At 35.5% G+C, this 18,122-nt stretch overlaps 1 protein-coding gene across 1 annotated transcript in view; it reads right to left on the bottom strand.

Annotated features, from left to right (window-relative positions):
* Dpyd (dihydropyrimidine dehydrogenase) overlaps positions 1 to 18,122 on the bottom strand; it is a 752,991-nt gene that overhangs the window by 640,708 nt on the left and 94,161 nt on the right. The window contains exon 3 of the mRNA XM_050160025.1: positions 8,435 to 8,517. Within this exon, the coding sequence (XP_050015982.1) occupies positions 8,435 to 8,517 (83 nt within the window). The remainder of the gene's footprint in view (positions 1 to 8,434; positions 8,518 to 18,122) is intronic.

The raw sequence follows: 18,122 nt of genomic DNA, 5'->3' as shown, positions 1-18,122 counted from the left end.
TTCTATTATTCTCCTTAAGTTGTAGAAGATGCCAAATATAATTACAAAATACATATTCAAAACATGTAAACCACTAATTTTCCACTTGTAAAAGCCTGATTCAAAAAGCAATTTACTTTATGGTTTACTTAAGCTCTGTAACTACATTAAAATATGATAGTATATACACAACAGCTCGTTAACAAGATTATCAAAACATTAAAATCATAATGTGCCACTTCAATTATAGATCCTTAAAATTAGAGCTAATCCTCACAGTACCAATTTTTATCTCCTAAACAATTTTAGCTATTAGCTGCTCATTCAAATCCTGGATCTCAGATGATCAGCTTTCCAGAGGAAACTCAGCTCTGCAATCTTCTCTGCTAGCAAACAGAAGCAGCCCCTGTTCCGCCTAGACCAGCAATTCTAACCCGTACGTTGTGACCCCACAAGAGGAGTTCACAAATCAGACAGTCTACATATCAAATATTTATATTACAAGTTATAACAATAACAATTACACTTATGAATTAGCAATGAAAATAATTTTATGGTTGCGTGTCACCACAACATGAAGAACTGTTGGAAGGGTCACAGCATTAGGAATATTGAGAACTGCAGATCTAGACTGTAAGAAACAGTCTTTGATAAGAAGAGGGAATTGGAATCCTTTCCTTAGCCTTGGCTTGGTGGTTTCTATTGATGTTCTTGGCAGTAGAGTCATTTCATTAAGTTATCCTAATGGTGTATGATCACTCCAAATATAATAAATTGGTCATCAAATGGCGTTCGCAATATTAATATGTTTTCTAAAAATGCTGCTCTTATTGAAGGAGTACAAAGAACACAGTAGTCACACCAAGTTAAACACATCAGTTGTGTTGTCAGTAACTATAATAATGGATTTTATAAACATTTCATTTAACCTGCACTTGAATTCCTTTGTGCTAGCTTTTCACAGAACTTATAATTGGTAATTATATAATCAATATTCCTCACATGGAACTCCTAATTAAATTTTAAAACAGTAAAAAAATGCTATATGGATTACATTTATTCAAGGGCTAGAGAAATGATTTGATGGTCCAGAGTATTTGGGGTTCTGATGTGGGAGTGTCATATCAATCTGTTGATTTCATTGGTTAAGTAATAAACACACTGCTTGGCCTCATAGGTTAGAACATAGATGGGAGGAGTAAACAGAATAGAATTCTGGGCGGAAGAGGAAGTGAGGTCAGACTCTGCTCTGCTCCTGGAGAGACGCCATGCTCAGCTCTCCCGGGCAGATGCACGCAATTAAGCTCCTCCGAGTAGGCTAGAATCTTGCCGGTAAGCGCACCTTGGGGTGCTTACAAACATTACTAGATATGGGCTAGTCCAGGTGCGAGAGTTAGCCTAGAAGAGGCTAGATAGAAATGGGTCAAGCAGTTCTTTAAATGAATACAGTTTGTGTGTTGTTATTTCGGGCATGAGCTAGCAAGCGGCTGGGGTGTTGGGGACGCAGCCCCGCCGCTCCTATTTCAACAGGGTTCCTCTGCAGGATCTGGGTTTGGTTCTCAGCACCCATATGGCAGCTCACAACCATGTGTGACACCAGTTATGAGAGATTTGATGCCCTCTTCTGGCATTCATGAGCCGTGCAAGTACACATGAACACATATTCCTGCAGGCAAAGCATGCATTCACATAAAATAAAAATAAATTTTAGTGTATATATATATATATATATTTGATACAAAATTTATAAACAATCCAGAAGCCTTGTTGCAGAGCATATTCATGATTTTAATATATATTAGTAAGTACTTAAATATATATATTAGTAAATACCTCTTCCTATTTCCCATGAATGTTAAAAATTAAACAGGCTGTTTGTAGTTGCTTTCAGTCTCTCCCACAAAGCTGAGTCAATAAAAAAGTCTTAGTATTTATGCATGTGACAAGCAGGTGATAGAAAACAGGTGTTGCATGCAATGATCTTTACACTGTACAATTAACATGAAATTAATTACTTATATTGCATCATTTCACACAATTAACTATATGCATTTGCTGACTTATGACAGTGATACTTATAATAACATATACATCATCTATAAATATAGCAATGATATACTTTTGCCTTCAGATTCCAAAATGTCTAAAAGTAGCCAGCTTGAGTTTTTATTTATGAATTAGATGACAGAAAACAAATCAAAGAAATGGCTGTCACCCTGACAATACCTATTTATAACAGAAATGATCACAATAAAGTTCTCCTCTATAAGGGGCTACTTGCACTCTGATGACCTGGGGGAGGGGCTTTAGTGAGATCCTGTTGACGCAGCCAATGGAAGAAAAGTTTGAAAACAAGTCATTAATATAGTATCAAATTTCAAGGCAAAGAGAAGAGCAGCAGCATTTTACCTAAAGGCATAATTACAAACATTTTATATTCTTCAAATGTGTGCAGATTTCTGAATATTTCTGATTACAGGAGTGATGTGTAGTTATTCCTGCAATGTTAAACACAAATATGCTACAATTCCAAACCATTTAAAGTCAGACAGCATCATATAATATATTCAGAATTTTAGAAAAGAAAATTTTCTTACCTTCCATATTATTTGAAAAACGTACCAATTTCTACATTAATTTAAATTTATTATTAGTATATTTTACTAAAATTAGCTGAATTATAATTTCAGTATAAATATTTTGTTAAACCTTTCTCATTCATTTTGTATTCTTTGTGAAGCCTACATTAAATTATCTCAGTTCTAGTCATTTACTACATTTTGCAATTTTCTACTCTCAGATATTAAAAATTCCTTTTAAAATTATAAAATAATTTTATGAAACCTGACTGTATGCTTGCAATCCTAATGCACATTTGGAAACAATAAAGGAAATTCCAAATCTGTACATGCTCTCATCTGAGAGTTTTCATTGACTTGGAGGAGAGATTTTTTTTATACATACATTGTATATATACTGAGTAAACACAGGCACAATGCATAATTGCATATGCATATGTACCCACAGACACATGATGTTTATCTCCAAAACATAAAAAGTAGAACAGTTATAATGTCCTTATTGAGATGGAGAAAATTCTCAATAAGGTAATTCTTTGCTCAAATTATGGTGGAGAGAGGGTTAAAGAAATTCTAGTTTAGCAAGGGATGCAATAAAAAGATAAAGCGATGCTCAAGTCCAACTACACAGTAGAATGACTTCATCATTAGATACCTACGGGTCTCACCATCACTGGATATTAACAACAGAGTGAAATTAAAGACAGACTTAGATTCCTACACTGACACAGAATAGGCTTGGACACCTGAATAACCTATCCTTGTTTTGAAATATACTCTGGATAACTATCTTCCTATATAAAATTTAGGTTGCTATTTATATTTCTGAATCAAGCACATTGCGGCAATTTTAACCTTTTGATTCAAAAAACATGTACACTGATTATATCTCCTAGAAATAATTCTCTAAGGTGACATGGTTAGAATATATTTTTGGACTCTGCATCTATGCTGAGTTTTTGTTGCACCTTCAAATACTATTACACACACCAGGAAAAAAGCCAGCAAACAGAAATTGTACAACTCAACATCTCCATCTAGTGACAAGAATCTCAACACGTGATGAAGACCAGCAAAGAGGAGAAGACTCAGTTCCTGAGGTGCTGGCAGCTCCACTCTACAATAAAGACCAGAAGCAACAGCTCTCACCCAACAGCCAGTTCCTCTTAACACAATACTAGCTTGAATCTGGACACTTTGGTTCTCCAATAGTGGTCTGGGAGAGCTAGGTCCTTCAATCCAACCAATTTGCACTTCTACACAGTCATTAAGTTCCTTATGATGACCTCCAAAACATTTTACCATTTTGTCTTTCTCAATGAAAAATATTACATTCTATATCACATTCTTTTTGCAGAATTAACTTCTACGCTTCCCAGGTTATTCAGTTCGACTGTCTATCATTTCTATGGGCCAACCACCTATATTCATTGCTCACTTCTGCCTCTGGGACTCTGAGTAGACACATGTATGAAAGAACCTCTCTTCCCCCCTTAGCCTCAGCCTTCATTACACGGTCCAAGACAGGCACCAAATATTAAAGTGCAGAAATCAAATCACCTTCAAGTGGGGACAGAGTAGAATCAGCTGAGCTAAGCAGAAAATAGTCTGAAAGGGAGGCAAGAAGTTACTGCTAAATTCATTATCATACAGCGGACCAGAGACTTGACCTGGAAAAGGTGGCTTTTTTTCCTTGTGCTTAATACATATCTTTAATAGAATCATTTTCACAAACTTTGTAGAAGGTCTCCACAAGAAAAAGGAGCATGAGGATGGGTGACATATAAGTACATAAGTCATCCTTTTTGCTATTTTATATATGAAGACTACAGTGAAATTTCCCAGTTAGTTCCACAAACATATATGACAGAAGTAAATTATTTTAAAGTTACTTCATGCTATTAAAAGAAATATAAACACAAACATTGTAACATTTGGTTAAAAGTTATTTCTTTCTCTTATTGTTATGCCTCACATCACCTTACTCTACAGAAGGGCAAGATCAAACTGATATTATGGCTGATGTTACAATTGAATCCTATTCAATTGGATCAATATATCTATTATTTTAAAAAATCTTCATAGTTTCCATAATTTCTATGGCTTATGCACAATGCATTTATAGATGGTAAGTTAATATTAAAGGGCATGTTTATTTTAAGGCTCTTAATGTTTATTGACACTTCATTCCTCAATGTATTAGTAATTTCCATTCCTCATGGGCTCTGAGAATGTGAGAATGGCTATCTTAGCACTCAGAATCGCTCTTCCCACTGAACTGAATAGCCATTTGCAAAGAATTTTACAAACTTTTAAAGCGTATATCTTTTGTCTGCCAGATCAAAACATTGTTTGAATATTTTGGAGCACCTCAATCACAGTTTTCTAGTGATGGACCAAGTTTGTTTTCTGATCTGTGTACATGTGGCAATGCAGTTAACTTAAGTCTTTAAATAATGCTAATATTTTCCAATGTATGATTTTTAATGTAATCAAAGCTTTATGATTATATCCAATGACATTTAGTTTATCTTTACTCATCAAGCCTCAAAAGTATGGTCACTTTACAGTAAATTGGAATCTGATCCTTTAATTTTTATTTTATTTAACTCTTTAAGAAGTTTGCTTTGGCCACTTGAGATAAGAATATAAAGTAATTTCCCATTTAAAACAGCAAAAGTTGGTATCACTTATTAATAGGTTCAGCATGTTCTGAATAATTTGGGTACTTTATCTGAATAATTTCACTAGTATCTTTATAGGGATTTTTGTCAATGATAGCTGTTGACTGGCTATATTAGAATTCAAAAGCTTTGATTTGTATTATAAACTCATAAGTGGTTTTTAAACATAAAGCAAAGAAAACCAGCCCAAAAATCACAATCCCAGAGAACCTAAACAATGAGTACTCTAAAAGAGACATACATGGATTTAATCTACATGGGTAGTAAAAAAAGACAAGATCTCCTGAGTAAATTGGGAGCATGGGGACCTTGGGAGAGGGATGAAGGGGAGGAAGTAGGCAGAGAGGAGAAGAGAGAAAAATGTACAGCTCAATAAAAATCAATAAAACACTAAAACATCAAAACATATCCTAAAATTCTTAAAAAGATTCCTTGAAATAATTTAAATAATTTTCACAGAACACTAGATACTATCTCAAGTTGACCTGTAACACATGCTACCAAAAATGTTTTCAGTGAGCCTCCTGATGTCAGTCTCTTGGCTAACAGAGCTGTTTCTACATGTCCCCCAATACCCTAAACCTGCTCTGAGGTCCTCTAAATCAGTGAAACTCTGAATGCTCCATTTGTATTTATAAATTCATGACATAGAAGAGCCCTAGTATTGATCAAAAAGAAGTCCATCTGCATGCACATTTCTGATAAAAATAATTTATTCACATGAGCACAAAAGCTTGCCTTCCATCCGTGCACACCTTCGTATTCCAGCATCCCATTCTTCACTCTCTCCTGCTCTCTCTGCATAGAACAACACTCTCCTTTAGCATCAGACAACATCTTCACCTGTCTAAGCCAGGCGTTCATCCGGCCACCCTTCATATGAAGAACTGATCACAGATGAGAGAGAGATGCATTTTTCTCCCTGAAAGTTCTTGAATCACATTGTGATCTCTTCTGTCTAGGTGTTTTTTTTTTTTTCTTGCAAAAGACTAAGTTATTGATGTTTTAAAAAACAGAAGGTGCCCATGAGCGATATACTACATCGTCTAATGCCACTGGCTGCTAAACTACTTCATTGCATCTGGAGAGTCCAGACATTCATTCATATGTGCACTGTGTACGTGGACACATAAAATATTCAGCCTAAGTAAACAAGTGCATTTCACCACCATGTGATTAAATTCTGAGTTAAATTATCTGGGCTGTTGCCCTACTCACTGCATGGGTGGTCAGAGGTCACTCCAACTCGGTAATTAATGCTGCTTTCCCCGCCCCCATCCACTCATTCCTACTTCTTCTCCAAAAGCAATCTTTCTCAGTATGTTCGAAATATTATTTACTTTAAAAGAAATTGGCAAAATTTTGTAATCTTTTTTTTAATCTGCTGTTCTCCTACAATTCAGCTTGTTTTTTTTTTTTTTTTCCCCTTGAGGATAGATTCCCCTGCACAGCTCACAAGTCTTTCTGCTCATTGTCCTTCCCTCGTTCACATCCACATTCATTCATATAACCCTTTCAGTTCTCCCTGTGTTTTTAGTCTTTAGTTCTTTAATTCAAAAGCATGGGAGCTGGCATCCTCTTTGTCTTCCTGTTTGCCTATGTCTTTATTTCAAGATGAATAGAAACTAAATTACCAAAAAAATGGTTTCTAAATAGATATTAGTATGCATATTTCACATAGTCAATAGTATCATATAAGCTCTCCATAAACGACATGTTCAATTTATAACAGTGTGGTAGTTTTCAATCAAGAATAATAAAAAAAAAAACATGTTTCAAAACAGGAGTTCATTCATAATTTCTGCCCTAGACTTTCCTACAGTATATTTTAATCCCTCATTTTTAATTTATAATTATTTTCAGTAACTTAAACTTTGCTAGACTGCCGCTGCATTTTATACAGACACAAATTCTCTACTGCGTACCCAGTTTTGTTTTTCCATCTTTTTTTATTAGCAAAGACATTAACAATAAAATAGGTTCCCTTGCTCTGGCTGGTAATTTCTCCTGCGCACTAGTAATATATTATTCCCCTTTTTGTGACATCATAATCATCTATACAGAAGTACCATGTATCTTTGTGTAGAAGCTACTGTTTCCATTAAATTTAATTACCTCCCCCTGTGGTTTTAAATAGAAGTGGCTTCAAAATGAGGGCAGCTTCTATTAAATTTAATTACTTTCTCCTGCTGCTTGCATGGTAAAAGGGAGGCTGCTAAATGAGAGTGGCTTCTAAACTAAAGTATATGGTAGCTGTGTGACAGCAATAACAAAATTGTGTTTAAACCACCAGCAAGTCTGTTAGATTTCCTGGTTCTCAAATTTTAACTTTCTATACCTGAAAACCATTTAACATAAATAAGCATTAAGATAACTTTATAAGTCACAGTGCTTCCTGAGGAAAACAAAGCGAAGTACACCATTTCTTTGCACAAATGCAGATTGGGCCACTGTGAGTTTCACACTGGGAACTTTCAGGGCTAGTGCTGTTTGTGACTTTCCTGTTCTAAGGACGATAAACTTATTGCTCAGAAATTGTTCATATCTATTTAAAATTTTCCTTGTATCTAACCAAATAAATGTAAAGGATGCTTCGCTAAAAGTTGTTTAAAAAAAAAAAGATAGCAAGGCTGGTTGAGTTTTGAGAAAATCAAAATAGTAATGTTAAGTGAAAAAAAATCAGGTTACTTATAGGTCTTTGCATCCAAAGAAAATGGTTCTGTGCTTTGAAATATTGAGAAAATGTAATTCATTTTAAAAATAATTTTTTAATCTTGTAAAATATAACAAAAGATGAAATTTTAAGTAAATCTTTTCAAATTCTGTATTAATTAGGAAATGGTACTCAGCTTAGCTACCTTCACACCGTGTTTATTTTCTACTCACAGACAGAATTTAGAGGAACAATATTTTCATTCAATTGCACAATTTAGTATAAATATAAAACAAGACACCCCGTAAGCATTTTAAGTAACAAATTAAACATTTACATTTTTTACTGTGCACTGAGGCTTAACATTTATGCAGCTTCAAAACCAAAGTAGAGCCTCAAGGGAAGTCTCTCCACTGACAAATTAATACCTTAGAGAACGGAGCTGAATGGTGGCAATGAACTCATTTGTTCCCCCAATAATGAAGAATGACTTTTTCTTTACCACATCTGTGACTGTTGCTATGGTGACCCAGACTTACCTCATTGCTTCTCGGAGAGCTCCTCGCTCACCAAGAGTCGTGTGCTTGATGTCATCAAAATTATTCTCCAGCTTCTCACAGCTCTGCAACACATTAAAACACGGAATTCATCTTCCACACCCCCAGAAAAATTACATCTATGCAGTTATATAAATGTAATCGATTGTATTGATCAGAGACTTGTGAAAAATAGGCACAATGCTTTAATTGGGTAGGATTCATTAAAATCGACAATGAAATTCAACAGCCACGAACTCACGAGTCTTCTGATGCAGCTGCGGGAGAAATCTTTTCATCATATTATTTTTTTTCGAAATAGGTGTTAAAAAAAATGAGTGTCACACAAAACCAAGCAAACTGCCTTGAAATAAGGATAGCAATTAGTTTCCTAAAATAATCTTCAATTAATTAAAGCCCATATAAATTCAAAAGAGAAAAATCAGTAAATAAGTTCAAAATAACATAGGTAAGTGTATATGATGATGATCCATTTCAAAGGTAAGTAGTGCGTACTGAAAATAAATCAGCCTGGTTGCTGTGATATCAAGTATTTGAGGGATGCTAAGTCAAGAACACACACCACAGGTTATTAAAACTTAGTAACTGTTTCTACTCAGTAGTGAATACACAGTACTAGGGCACTGGCTTTTCCAAAAGTAAATTTAAGTTTTAATGATTAATGCAATCATTAATTTAGTGGTATATTTTACACAAACAATTGTATATAGCATACCGAGTTTTTAGAATGTAAACTTACCTGTTAGACTAAATGGTTATTTATTTTAATCTTCTCACACATTGGTGTTCTGTAGACATTTAAGGCAACAAAAAGAAGTTTGGTGATTTTTTTTTGTTTGGTTTGGTTTGGTTTGGGCCTTTATTTTCAATTTTAGAAACTGAATAGTTAAATAATAAAATTTAATTATTAATGTATCATTTCTATTCCCAAGTTATAAATAAACATGCTGGATTTCAGAAGACTGAAACTTGGATTATTGATTTCCACTGTACAAGAGTTAATTAATTTCCAACCCACTGGTATCCAATTCATCATGCTCACTGTTAGTTCTTTGGTTTAACTAGATCAAATTAAGGAAAAGATCATTTTTGTGAATGATCAAATTATTTTAAAATGGAAATCTTGAAATTTCTCAAAATAACTTAAATTCTGAATTCTTTGACCTCATCTAAAATCATTTGTTGGGCACTTGCATTGGAAAACATTTTATGACCTTGATTGGTGTTTTTTCACGTTTTTCTCACAAATAAAAAAAATTAGGTTTAATGATGCTGAGTATATTATTTTTTTTCTAATATATAGTTGGTGTTTTTTATGGTCCATTCACTTGAAATGTTCTTCAAAGTCAGTAAAGCTTCCTTTAGTATTAGTCAGGAAGATTTGCTATTGTGTACCTCATCTTTTAGTGAAACATACCTGTGAAATGATATTTATATGCTTTAATACTGAAAATCACATCATATAGATAATCAATGAAGTACTATTTCCCTTAAATACCATCTGTCATTTGGAATCATTTTCCCATAATTAAGTTTCAGTGCCTACACAATCCATTTCTCAATTGTATTCTGATCAATTGATCAACTTTCCATTCTTGTGCTAGTACCACACATCTTAATTACATATTTACACTGTAATAAATAAATTATTCCTACAAATTAAGATAGGACCATCGCTAAATAGGAAGAGACAAAAGAATTACATAATCTTTCAGGAAGAAAAGTAAATAGTCTAACATAAGTCAAGTCTTACGTGATTATTCAACAATAAAATGAAAATTGAAGCCATAACTAAACATGGCTATGTACTTAGATATGTGTGAAATGTAAAAGTGGAATATACAAGGTTGTTGTTCAAGTTTAAAAAGCATCTCCCTAATCATAGACATGGAAGCTGTTACTTTGGAAGATGATGTCTGTAGCCCATTTGCTTCCCTGGCCTTGCTGGTTTACACCCTGAAATAAAGTATAATGTAATCATCCAAAGTCCTGTGGGAAAATACTAATGCAAACATTGTTTCATATTCCCAAAAGCAAAAGCAAAAATGTTTCATATTAAGATAATGTACATGGAGGTAATACTTTCATACCCTAGGAAGCTGCGGAGCACCGAGAATGAATGACAACAACTATATCAAGTAATGTAGAAGCACCTCAAATGCCACAGATCCGAATGCACTCAAAGATGTCCTCTTATACTTTGCTTTACAAGTCCCAGGTAGCAATCCATCATCAACAACAACAACAAAAAAGTCAGGGCAGGAGATCAAGGCAGGAACATCAGGAAGGAACTGAAGTAGAGGCCATGTTGAAAGCTGCATATAAGCTGACCTCCCAGGCTCTATTTGCCTCATTCCTCATACAGCTCAAAGCCAGTTGCTTAGGTATGATACCACCCACAGTAGGAAGGCCTTCTATATCAATTACCCATTAAGATGCACTATAGACATGCCCACAGGCCAAGCCAATGAGGGCAATTTCTCACATAAGCTGATTCCCTCTTCCGGGAGTGTCAAGTTGAAAATGCAATCTAATCTATGACTTACCCCATTTGTATCAAGTTCAATAATTTGTCAGGCTGTAATGAATAATCTAAAAATTGATACTTTCATTTGGAGGCACATTAAAAAGAATGAAATGTTGATGAATATGTTGAAAAATAACTAAAATCTATGAAGAATCACATTTAAAAAAAAATAATGGGAAAAATCCTCGTGCCGAGAACTGGAAGACTTCCTTTTGCTAAGGTGGTACTCTTCTGTGGATTGAGCCAATAACCCCATCCATTAAGCAAAATTCCACTTGATTTTTTTTTCAGAATTTGGGAAACACTTCCCAAAGTTCACCTGGTGCCAAGGGTTAGAGATCAAAATCATGCATGGGAAACAGAATGCCGTTAGCAAGAACTAGACTTCCAATTCCAAAACTTTTTACCACGAATACAGATTGTGTAGTTGTGGCATAAGCCTATAAACATACACATTAAAGAACAGAACTGCGAGTGCAAATTGACGGTAACACTTATAGTCCTTTCAGTATTGAAAAGTGAACCAAGGCAGGATGGGTTTTGCAGAAGGAACACATGAGCATGAAGTAAGACTCGTAACTCATACTCAATCAAAACCAATTCAAAATTATTACAGACCTGGACAAGAGCTAACATTCAAAGGGAGATATGTTTCTGATTTTGAATTAATCTATGAAAATGATAGTTTTCTTAGATCCATAGGGGAAAAATAGAAATGGTATTGATAAGAGTCATCTCTAGAATATATATATAAAAACTCACCGGACTGAGCTCCCAATGTCCCAAGGAGGAGCAGAAGGAGGGAAAATATGAGCAAAGAAGTCAGGACCACGAGGGGTGCACCCACCCACGGAGACAGTGGGGCTGATCTATTGTGAGCTCACCAAGGCCAGCTGGACTGCGACTGAAAAAGCATGGGATAAAACCGGACTCTCTGAATATGGCGGACAATGAGGGCTGCTGAGAAGCCAAGGACAATGTCACTGGGTTTTGATCCTACTTCATGTTCTGGCTTTGTGGGAGCCTAGCCAGTTTGGATGTTCACCTTCCTAGACCAGGATGGAGCGGGGAGGACTTTGGACTTTCCACAGGGCAGGGAACCCTGACTGCCCTTCAGACTGGAGAGGGAGGGGGAGACGAGTAGGGGGAGGGGGAGAGGAGAAGGAGGAGGGGGAGGGAAAAGGGAGACGGAGAGGGAAATGGGAGGCGGGGAGGAGGCGGAAATTTTTTTCAATAAAAAATTATATTAAAAAAATTAAAAAAAACTCAACTCAATAAAACAACTTGTGCTTTCCCTGTATTTTTAAATGAGCAAACACTTCTCAATAGATAGCTTTCCATAGAAAATACAAAATGGGCACTGAAAATGCAAAAGCATCCACATAATTATTCTTCAGAGGAATCATGGATCACTAAACTCAGGGAGAAGGGTAATAATACCATTGAGCTCCATTTTCACTCTGTCGCATGCTGGCCATGTGAATGTGGAGATTATGAAACATTCACAAACATTTGGTGCTGTCGTGGAATGCTAGCAGATGACCCAGACAAGTCTATGTGAAAGAAAACATGTTGCCATATTCAATGTACATTAGATTCTTACATCAGGACTATCAATAACCGACACCAAGCAGAAACAACCCCAAAGTCAGTAAAATGACAAATGGATAGTCAGTGTGGTATTCCCATACCACACTATACTGAGTGAGGTAAGCCAGACCCAAAAAGAGGAACATGGGATGTACTCTCTCATATTTGGTTTCTAGCCATAAATAAAGGACATTTAGCCTATAATTCGGGTTCTTAGAGAAGCTAAATAAGAAGGAGAACCCAAAGAAAAACATGTAGGCATCCTCCTGAATATTAACCTTCATCAGGCGATGAAAGGAGACAGAGACAGAGACCCACATTGGAGCACTGGACTGGAATGAAATCTCAAGGTCCAAATCAGGAGCACCAGGAGAGAGAGCACGAGCAAGGAACTCAGGACCGCGAGGGGTGCACCCACACACTGAGACAATGGGGATGTCCTATCGGGAACTCACCAAGGCCAACTGGCCTGCGTCTGAAAAAGCCTGGGTTAAAACCGGTCTCGCTGAACAGTGGACAATGAGGACTACTGAGACCTCAAGAACAATGGCAATGGGTTTTTGATCTTACTTCACCTATTGGTTTGGTTTTTTGGGAGCCTAGGCAGTTTGGATGCTCACCTTACTAGACCTGGATGGAGGTGGGTGGTCCTTGGACTTCCCATAGGGCAGAGAACCCTGATTGCTCTTTGGGCTGACCGAGGGAGGGGGACTTGATTGGGGGAGGGGGAGGGAAAGGGGAGGCAGTGGTGGGGAAGAGACAGAAATCTTTAATAAAAAAATAAAATAAAAAGAGTGAGATCACACACATTGTCCACAGTGGATGAGCTAGGAAACATTATGCTAAGTGGGAAAAGAAGTTGTATATAAATGATAGCAATTTATAATTCCATTTATAAAATACCTAGTCTGGGCAAATCAATAGAAAGCAGATTAGCGGTTGCCAAGGGCTGTAGAAAGCACGAGGTTGGGTGCTGCTAATGGGAATTTGATTTCTTGGAAATGAGAAGAAATGTCCTGGAATTTGTGGTAATTAGGATGCCACTTGTGAATGGACTACAAATTATGAAATTACACTTTCAAGAGGTGAACTATATGTTATGGGTGACTTATCTTAGCAAAACTGTTATTTTTAAAATAGGCAGGCTAATCTACAACATTGAAGCCCCAAGGAGGGCTAATAGGGTCTTCTATACACTGATCAATTAACTCCTGAAAAATTCACTTAAGTTTCTATAGGAAATTATAAAAACAAAAAGCTTTCAAGGGAGCTTGAAAGAAAGATTTGCTTATCTTGACTTAAGCATGATATAATATATACACATACCAAAACATCATGTTGCTTCATTAATGCCCACAATGTTGTGTGGCTTAGGATATTACCTAAAAATAAACTTGAATTTAAATGACATTCCTACAAATGAATAAAGTCATACGAGTTTTAATTCTGACTAAGAATCATAATCCAAATGGACTTAAAATTCAAGAATTTAAATGATTCAAAATCTTTGACAGTGAATATTTGCTACAGTTTCGCAGGACTGTACTTTGATTTTGTTTTTTATTGTTTGGGTGGTTGCTTAGGGGTTTTTGAGACAGGACCCAAACTTGAGATTCTTCTACCTCAGTCTACCAAATACTGAAAGTATAGATGAATATTACAGTATGTGATTGCTGTTTCGAAGTATTATTATTTATTGCTACTGTTGGCTAAGGGTCCATTCCTGCGACTGAGTCTGAGTCTTAATAAATGATTGACTCTGTAGTAAATTAACTGTACATATTTTACCTGTAGATGGAATGTTCTGTAGTTTTTTGTTCTTTTCTTGTTCTTTTGTTTGGAATTTTGTGTTGGTTTGTTTGGGGACAGTTTCCAACAATCCAGGTGGGTGTCAAAACTGTTACACAATAAAGGATGACTGTGAAGTTCTGATCTGCCTACATCTCCCTCCTCAGGTCTGGGATTAGAGAAGTGCGGTCCCTCACCCAGAAGTGGTGAATACTTAAAGAAAAACATTTATAGGGCTGGATATAATTTTAAAAATGAACAATTAACTAATTTCATATATACACATATATGAAATATATATGTATATACATTTCAATTAATCATATATTTATACTATAGCATAAAATGACATTTCTAAAAGCTGTACAAAAGTAATCAGTTTTGAGAAGACTCAGATTCTAAAGAGTTTCAAGCGTCATTCTCATGGGACTGAGAACTCAGTGGTAGAGACTAAATTTCCAACATTAAACAAATAGTTAGATAAAGAACTTTAAATCTGAGAAATTAAACATACTTATCACAAATGTTACTTAGATGGGATTTTTTTAACAAGCCATTGCTTCTATGAAAACATGTAACAGTTTTTAGGGAGATATTTTAATATTAAATATTATGATTATGGAAAACAAGTGTCTTCAGCAGGGTTACTATTGCTATAACAAAACACCATAACCAAAAGCAACTTGGGAAGGAAAAGATTTATTTCAATCACAGTTCTGCTTAACAGTTGATCATCAAAAGCAGTGAGGGCAGGAACTCAAGAAGGTCAGGAACCTGGAGGTAAGAGCTCATGCAGAGGCCATGGATGGGTTGCTGGTGATAAGCTTGCTCCCCATGGCTTGCTCAGCCTGATTTCTTGTAGAACACAGGACAACCACCCCAGGGATGGCTCCACCCACGATGGGCTTGGCTACTCCATCAATCACTAATTTAAAACATGCTCTATACCAGAATATTATAGAGGCATTATCTCAAACGAGGTTCCCTCCTTTCAGATAAATCTAGTATGTGTGTCAAGTTGACATAAAACTAGTCAGCAACCATCTAAGCTTTCTTCATTGCCTACACCACTGTTGTTCACCATGGCTGTATCTAGCGTGGTTACAAAATATTGCTTCCCTTTCCTTAGGATGAAAACAAGAGAGCTAGAGGGATTGTGTAGAGTGTATCACTGGGTATACTTCCAGAGAACTCAGAAAAATATGAAGGAAACACTATAAATGATTTTGTTGATAACTAGAATTCTCCTTAAATGTTCATAGTATTTCACTGCATTTAGGTGTGATTATTTATTTGGCTAATTTCTATTTTTTTTTTTTTTTGCTTTTGTTCTAATATCTCTAGAAAATCAGGGAAGGAATTGATGTGCGTAAATGAATTAAAGGATTGAAAAGTCTTAAGAAAGAAATAAAGAAGGGTCACTGTGATTATTCATTCAAGCAAATTTGCTATTTAACTCAAATTACTACTTTCATCTAAAATCCTTTCAAAGTGTGTGACCACTGTCATCAGAGGTGGCATCAAGATTGAAAATTCATGGTGTCTAATTCTAAATCTATATTTTTGTTGCCTATTTCAAAAATTAACGGAAAACACCGTTAGTGTCCTCTTTGGTCATGTTATTTTTAACATTCTTTTCTTTGGAATTAGATTACTACAGCTAACTATTTAGGTGAATCAGTGCTAAGTCTGAGGTCTTATTTTATTTTCAAACTTTAAATGACTGACTCTTGCTATGCAACCTTCTCTTATTAAATAAATGCCTTCTCAGAGACAGCTTCTCAACCAGACATGGAAACAAATACTTCTGTTAAATTGGCATGAGTTTTTTTTTTCAAAAATTTTCATGCACATATATCTCCCGGTGACATCTATTTGTCTGTAATTTAACAAAAATCAATCTGTGTGTCTCACGGTGCTTTTGTTCAGTTGATTATTTTTTTTGGTAAGCAAGCCTTGGAGACATTGCATTTTCCAATGGGAATTAGCAAAATTACACAGCGCCATACCTGAAGCTCTTTATTTTAAAACAATCATCTTCCATTTACCTATTGTCTTTAAAATCGGCAGTGCTGCAGGAAACATGTGGTTTAATTTTTAATAGCTTTGGCAAGGCATGGTAATTGCAGTACTGTAATTAAGAGAGGGTTTTGAAGATCGTAGTTTAGCCATTTAATGTTATTCCCTACACCTGAGCGATAATGCCAGAAACAAAATACCATAAAGAAGAGCAAAGACTGGAAGGTGTTTGTCATTACATTATACACACTGGCTTGGACTTTAGAAACAGTAGGGGGACTACATCCAGCCTGTGTCACCTAGTAACCATGTTTGAAGTGTCTTGGGGAATGCTGTACAATAATATGAAATAAGCAAGAATTAGTGCTTAATTTTCATTACTTCTGAGAATTTATGTTCTTTTTGAAATGCAAGCCACTAAGATCACTATTTGAAATCAGTTTATGTTAATATCCACAGACAACTTAAAAAATATCAACAACAACAGAATCATTGAGGAAATTTTGCTGTTTAGGATATATAGGTTTAAAATTATACAAATGGTTGGGACTCTACATGTTGCTACCGATAAAAATAATAGAATGTGTATTTGTCTCCATTTTTAACACAATGTCATGGATTGAGACCATGACAAAAATAGTGTGTAATCCTAGCCTTCAGAAGATGGAGACAGGAGGATCTCTGAAGCTTAGTGGCTACTCAGCTTATCTGAAACCAAGAGCTCCAGGTTCAAAGAGAGACCCTGGCTAAAGAAAAGCCACAGAGGGATAGAGGAAGAAATTGACACAAAACTCCAGCAACTATATACATTCACATATAGGCTCTGCTGCATACACATGCAAACATGAACACATACATATAACACACACATACACACACACACAAATAAACAAATTTTTATCCCCTTCTTCCCTCCTCTCTTCCTCCCCTGCTTTCTCCCTGATGTTACCACTTCCTTTATAATCCTCCATACCTTCATCCTCTTTGTCATCTCAGTAAACTTTAAATTTTATCTTGTGTCCACCATAGTAGAGTTTACAGCTTGTAAAAGAAGATACAAAATAATGGAATTGTAATTATTTTCAGATTCATTCTGAATACACAGTTTTCCTGACTATTTTTCCCACTGAGACAAGACATGAAAATATTTCTTGGATACAAAGATTAAAAAAAAAAAGACAGAGAAATAATAGATCTGAAAAGTAATCTCCCTTAAATATTCGATAGCTCAAGAAACCATTAGGTCATCCTTCTGTTAGCTAAAAGAGAACATTCGAGAGACTCTGAAGACAATTCAGCATTTAAAGTCTTCAATTTTTAGTATGGACTTTATCTGGAGAGGGCTCAGAACTTCATTTTCTATCATGAGATAAAACGGGAGCCTGAATTAGTATTAGGTTGACTCACAGAAAAAGAAAGAATGTTCCATGTTTCATACTTCTAAGCATGATTGAGGTTTATTACGCTCAACAAAACACAGAGAAAATAAGTAAGACTATAGGTATTTCAATAATGTACCTTAGCCAAAATATTTCCATATCCAGAAATAAAAAAACAAATCCAAGATTATTATGTTTCATGAATATAAAAGAGAAGCAAAGTCCACAGGGCTTGAATTCTATTTCTAACAGTATTAGGCTCTCACCATATGTAACACACAGCTCAAGCAACCAACACCTTCATCTGCTTATCTTCTGCATAAATTTAAGCATCAAAATTCCAATTGGTCAGAGGCACATAGGTTCC

Source organism: Alexandromys fortis, unplaced genomic scaffold (assembly GCF_014885135.2).
Source record: "Alexandromys fortis isolate MF-2015 unplaced genomic scaffold, M_Fortis_MF-2015_v1.1 scaffold_19, whole genome shotgun sequence".
In the NCBI taxonomy this organism is placed as follows: Eukaryota; Metazoa; Chordata; class Mammalia; order Rodentia; family Cricetidae; genus Alexandromys; species Alexandromys fortis.
The sequence above is the reverse complement of the archived record's forward strand: the minus strand, read 5'-3'. Positions and strand labels throughout refer to the sequence as shown.